General features: G+C 37.6%; 1 protein-coding gene across 1 annotated transcript; it reads left to right on the top strand.

Moving 5' to 3' along the window:
* The first annotated feature begins 406 nt into the window (after positions 1-406).
* LOC109182155 (bromodomain-containing protein 9-like) lies at positions 407-5,514 on the top strand. The gene is made up of 9 exons (XM_019332241.1): positions 407-869; positions 1,591-1,624; positions 1,743-1,821; positions 1,983-2,028; positions 2,102-2,200; positions 3,333-3,401; positions 3,475-3,817; positions 3,903-4,060; positions 4,361-5,514. Exons 1-9 carry the CDS (start codon positions 507-509, stop codon positions 5,156-5,158), a joined length of 1,989 nt encoding a protein of 662 aa, XP_019187786.1. The 5' UTR covers positions 407-506; the 3' UTR covers positions 5,159-5,514.
* Positions 5,515-6,000: the final 486 nt, after the last annotated feature.

Here is a 6,000-nt window from a genome sequence, read left to right as displayed (position 1 = left end):
TGTTACATAAGCATGTAACTTGCTAAAATTGATGGTAACCACCTATCCTCTAAAATTGCATACATTTGGAGTGTTCAGTGACTTAATTAAATATTTTTAGAGTGTTCAGTAATCTAATTATAATTTTTTTTTTCGACCTAATATTCAGATTAGGTTCATTAGCCAATTTGAACTTTATTTTAAAAAAAAAAAAAAAAACCCTAATAAATCTTTTTTTTTTTTTGAAATAAATTAAAAAACCCTAATAAATCTTGAATACTACTTTGTACTCCGTATTATTTACTGCTGGGACCCACCATACACGGGTATTTTAATTTATTTTTAAATTGTTTTGTCAGTGTTTTAGTGGACCAATAAAACGAACATATTTTTTTTTTTGTAAGTTAAAAGGAAAAAGAAAAAGAAAGAAAATGAAAGGTGTTGAGAGAGAGGGAGATAGAGAGAGAACGGAGGTTTAGAGATAAACAGTAGAGAGAGAAAATTTTGGTCCGAAAGGAAAGAAAAAAATGGGTAAGGCCGAAAACCTGAGGAGCAAGAAGAAGAAAGGCCGACCGTCTCTGTCCGATGTCCGGCACCGGGAGAATCATAAATTTGCTTCCACTTCCACCCGCCGGAACCCTAATTCGAATTCCGAATCTCCGCCGCCCGAATTCGTCGGAGACGACGACGACGACGAGAGGAAGGAAAAGAAAGTCAAGCTCGTCGTCCGCTTGCCAGAGTCTAACAATCAGCACCAACATTTACCCAATTCCTCCTCCGGCAATTGGGCTTCCGAGTCCGACCCGGACGGCGACAACCGTGAGGCTTCCGTTAAGAAGCGCAAGATCAACGCCGTCAATCGCAGATCCACCGACGTCGTTCTGGATCAGGTCGTCAATTTCGGGGTTTTTTTGGATTTTTGGTGGGAGGGGAGCAAGGACCGGGGTAAATGGATGCAAAAGGGTTTTGGAAATTTTTTTGAAAATTCAAATCTAAAGAGCTAATTGAAGAACGCCGTATTAATTTACTTTTTGTTTTGGAGAAAAAAATATAAAAATCCTGAGGTTTCTGTGCCTCGATGTGATCTCAACCTTTTCTCTTTTGGCGCGTAACCCCAACGTTCCTCTCATCTTTCTGTGACTTTCCTGGTTTGACTCAGTCAGGCTCTTCGGCGCTTCTCCATACATTTATGATATACACAAATAAAATAAAAATAATTTTTTTTTATGGGCCTTGAAGTAAGAGTGGAATTTCTTTATCTTAAAGGAATTATTTTCCTCCCCTGTTTGTAAAAAAATTGTTTTTTTTTTTTAATTAAAACATTTTCTTGTTTTGCTAATTATAGATGTACTCTGAGGAGTACTTTATAGTTTATACACATATACCATATTCCAGAAGTCCCAGATTTTGTCTTTTCTTTATCATGTTCAGTGTTTTTGGGTCCGAATTGATCTTCGCTTTCTGTTGTTATATACTCCATTATTATCCACTTCTCACTGACCCCTTTAACTGAAACATTCAGGGTTGGTGTAGCAGTAGCCTTTAAGTGAGTAGCTGTATTTAAGGAAAGTAATTTTGTTCTAACTGCTGGGTTTTGCATTCATTTTACAGGAAGAAAAGGGTCAGAAAGGGACCGATACTCAAGGTTCCAATCAAACCTTTTACTCTTTTGAAGAATTGAAAGAAAAAGAATGCTTTTTGGTTTTAAACCCAGTAATTTTGTTTGCTTTTTAATCTAATTCTGGTCATTAATTTATGGACAGGGTCGCCATTGGTGTTCGGCCCCACAGCACCTTTGCCAGACAAAAAGTTGTTGGTTTTCATTCTGGACAGACTTCAAAAGTGTGTGTTTTTTTTTTCTTTTCTTTTCCCACCTCTCAGATGCTTTGATGTCCTTTTATTTCTTGAATTTGTACTGTTTGGTTTAGTGTCATATATATAGGCTTATTTTCTAATATGCCTATTTGTATGCTTATGTTAGTTTCGTCGTTTAAATAATGCAGGAAGGATACATATGGAGTGTTTGCTGAGCCTGTGGATCCGAATGAGGTGCATTTCTGTTGATACATTGATGTTTAGCAGTAAATTTATGAAATTAACATGTTCAAATGGTTATGTACAGTTACCTGATTATCATGAGATTATTGAGCATCCAATGGATTTTGGGACTGTCAGGAAGAAGCTTGATGGGGGGCTCTATTCAAACCTTGAGGAATTGGAGGTCAATTCTGGATTTCAAACTGAGATATTAAATATATTTCTATTATGTTTTTTTTTTTAATTGTTCTTGATATCTTTCCGGTGGCTAATGTAGCTGCTTGTTTTATATTCCAAATTACAAAGTGATAATAAAATCTTGATATTCCAATTTTCTGTTGTGTTAAGGCTTTTTCTTTTAATTTTATTATGCACCTATTTAGCTCAGGAGGATGTTCCAATTCTCTATGTCTGTTTTGAGAATTTGGCTTTGTATTGTTAGTTTGGCGTGGTGCTTCCTGAGTTACTCCCTAATGGTCGTAAGATTTAGCAGTTATAGAAAATTATCATTCTGAGACATGTTTCACAAATTTTAGATGGTTGGATGAATATCTGTTTTATTTGCTTAAAGGGACATTAAGGCATTAAGGAATTCTGTGGAGGCTAATGTTTTTGGTGTAAAATGTTCAAGTCCTACAAGCCTAGGAAAAGCCTGTAAGGAAATATTTGAAGCATTGTAATTAGAGTTGATTTTTGAATTATTAGTTGGTGGTGATACATGTTATATATGATATGCTATTAACAAGCAAACTCAAAACTAATGCTGCTTGCTCACTCCTCCCAAATCAAATGCATCTCAAAGTAGTGTTTTCTCAATTGTTTTCTTTAATTGTCATTGCTAAAGTGGTTCGCTGCTTTTTCTTTGACTAAAGGATATTCTTATGAAGCAAATACAATCTTTACTGCATTGGCTCTTAGAAGTGGCTATCTTGCTCAGATAATTTTGTTTGTTTGCAATTTCTCTCCACAGGGGAGGCTTCTCAATTCTTAATATGGGAGTTCTGTTTCCTTGGAAAGTTTTATAGCTTGACCTCAAGTTTTATTTTATTTTATTTTACTTTATTATCATATTTACTAGCTTTTTGAATGACGATGCTTAATTAACTAATAGTAAGAAAGCTCTAGTAGTGGACAATTGTTTGGATATACACATTCATCCCGCTTGATTTAGTCATGACTTTGTGTTGTATCTTATCGTTTCTGTTCGTTCCACTTTTTCTCTGTTCATTAGTTAAATTTTCATTTAGATTTGGAAATTGACAACACGTTTTAAGTGATTGGATTTGCAAATGACTCCAATAACTTATTTCATGCAGGCCGATGTTATCTTGATATGCTCAAATGCAATGGAGTATAATGCACCGGATACTATTTACTTTCGGCAGGTGTGCCTTATTTTTTGTGTGCTACATTTCATTTTTTATCTCCTGCCTATTCTTCAGAATTCAACTTTTTCAGGCACGGTCTATTCAAGATTTAGCGAAAAGGGACTTTGGGAATTTGAGGCGTGAAGGTGACGATGGTGAACCACAGCCCAAGGTAGTTCGTAGAGGAAGGCCCCCAAGTAAAAATATGAAAAAGCCACTTGAGTCATCTCCTGTTGATTGTGTTGCTCCTGAGCTTTCCTCAGGTGCTACTCATGCTAGTGGGGAGGATAAAGCAATTGGATCTAATTCTTACAATCTAAGAAAGGCAACTCCATTTTATAGGTTTCACTCTACTGATGCATCTTTAGGCCATCGATCACGCAATGGAGAGAGTTGCTCTGAATGGTCGATTGATTGGAATCAGGAATTTCCAGGTTTGGACATGTACATTATGTATGCAATGTTTTATTTGTGTTTAATCTTCTCGTAGAGTGAAAGCAATAAAATTTTCTTTTTCAGCTGCCATTTTGAGGGCGGACATGAAGTATGGAAAGAAGCATTTTTCAGTAGTAGATGAGAACAAGCGTTATACCTACAAACAAGTGCAGCCTTCTCTTTCTGGAAATGAATCTTCTTTATTCAGTAATGCAAATGGAGACGTGAAGCAGCTAAGTGCTGTACGTAATTCTGTGGCTTCTCTCTCTCTCTCTCCCCCCCACCCCACCCCACAATAAAAAATCATAGATCTTTCGCACTGTTGCAAAAACCGCGCCTAAGCGCCGATTAATCGGCGCTAGGCGCTCGGCCTCCTAGGCGCCCTAGGCGGTCCCCAGGCGCCTAGCGATTTTTTCAACATTGATCTTTCGTGTAGATTGCGATTTTTTCAACATTGATCTTTCGTGTAGATTCAGGGATTCATTCATTGATTTGTTACCTACCTTACTGAACCCCAAGCGTACTGTTTAATTACTGTGCAGGTAGGCCTTCATTCGGAGCCGCATGCCTATGCAAGAAGCCTTGCCAGATTTGCGGCAAATCTTGGGCCTGTTGCCTGGAAAGTAGCTTCGAAAAAGTTGCAGCATGTTCTTCCACCTGGAGTTGAGTTTGGCCCGGGATGGGTGGGAGAAGGTGGAGGACCACCGCCTCCACAGGCATCGTTGCACTCAAATGAGCAGCAGAACTCATCAAACAGCTTGGCATCCGATCACCATTCTAGTAGACCGGTAACTCCACCGGCACCTAGTTCGCATTCAGCTGCTGCGGGGGTGGCTTCTGAAGCAATGATAGAAGCGGTGAGGAGATTGAATAGCCAGAATGAGATGGTGGGCCAACGTGGCATGTCTTCTTGGACAACCCCGGGCTCTAGCTCTAGCTCCCAGGCTCAGCAACAACCTTTATTTTATCCTCCTTATAGGAATGGTATCAACGGTGTTCTCGGGAATGATTTACCAACTCATATGGTGGACCGGGCAAAGTTAGGCACCCCAAAAATGCACACTAGACTGCAAGATGGCTCGGTGCCTTCTCACATGATTGGCATGGTTTCTGGAAGTGACGCTTCATCATCTTCTCTTCCAGCACCCCGGAGCCATTTGAGTTCAATGGGGAAGAACTTGCCAGAATCCGACACAAGGCTCTCTGGTGAATCGGGGCAGCATAGGCAGTGTTTTCCAGTTCCACCGGACCTGAATGTCAAAGTTCAGCCACCCGGATCACCAAGTTCCGGTTTACAAATTGGTTCATCCCAGCAACCTGACTTAGCATTACAGCTATAACGGGCTTTAGCCATTCCCTTCGATTTGGACAAAGTTAATGTCAGGTAAATTAGCTCAACCGAGGTACACAATGATAACTTTTGCATGTTTACTAGGAACCCACAAAAGAAAAATCTTGTACAGATTATATGTTCAATTATTTTTAGGTTAAAACCATGGGGGATTTATTCTGTAACATTTGAATCAAAAATTTAGTTTTAGAGACAGAAGAGAAAGAATTTAATAGCTGTAGAATACCATATAGAAATGGTAGGTTGAAGAAAGTGGTCTTTAATAATTTAGAAATGATTCATGGATACCATTTTGTGTTATTTGGAATTCTAGAGTAATATTACACATACTTTCACTTTTTCTTCCATTTTTATCTTTCCTGATATATTTTGATTTATCCGATAAAAAATTGAGTTACTGTTCAATGATTCTGTTACAATGTAGTATTTGTTTATATATATTTTCTCAATCTATTAAAGCACAAAGAGTTATACTCTCACTGGAGTTAGGATTTGTGACCTCCCATTGGGAGAGCCACAGTTATAAATGTTAATGTTATAAAATCATCATTTGTGGTTCCTAGTATATAAAACATTTATTGAAATAAAAAAGAGAAATATATATGACACTTTTTCTTCCATTTTTATTCCTTCCTAACATGATATATTTTGATTTATCCAAAAAAAAATCGTGCTATTGTTCATTGACTCTGTTACAATGTATATTTGTTTATACATATTTTCTCAATTGAGGCGAGTTAATGTCCCATTGAAGTTTGAATTTGTGACTTTCCATTTAGAAGAGCTACAATTATAAATGTTAATTTTATAAGATCATCATTTGTGGTTCCT

The sequence above is a fragment of the Ipomoea nil genome, unplaced genomic scaffold (assembly GCF_001879475.1).
Source record: "Ipomoea nil cultivar Tokyo-kokei standard unplaced genomic scaffold, Asagao_1.1 scaffold1043, whole genome shotgun sequence".
Lineage (NCBI taxonomy): Eukaryota > Viridiplantae > Streptophyta > Magnoliopsida > Solanales > Convolvulaceae > Ipomoea > Ipomoea nil.
Note: the sequence above shows the minus strand (reverse complement) of the source record. Positions and strands in the feature narration are given on the sequence as shown.

What these genes read in the sequence shown, in the direction of transcription:
- LOC109182155 (XM_019332241.1), top strand. Translation starts at nt 507, where the DNA reads ATGGGTAAGGCCGAAAACCTGAGGAGCAAGAAGAAGAAAGGCCGACCG. An exon ending in ATACTATTTACTTTCGGCAG is followed by an intron (nt 3,402 to 3,474) that starts GTGTGCCTTATT and finishes CAACTTTTTCAG; the next exon opens with GCACGGTCTATTCAAGATTT. An exon ending in TTGGAATCAGGAATTTCCAG is followed by an intron (nt 3,818 to 3,902) that starts GTTTGGACATGT and finishes TTTCTTTTTCAG; the next exon opens with CTGCCATTTTGAGGGCGGAC.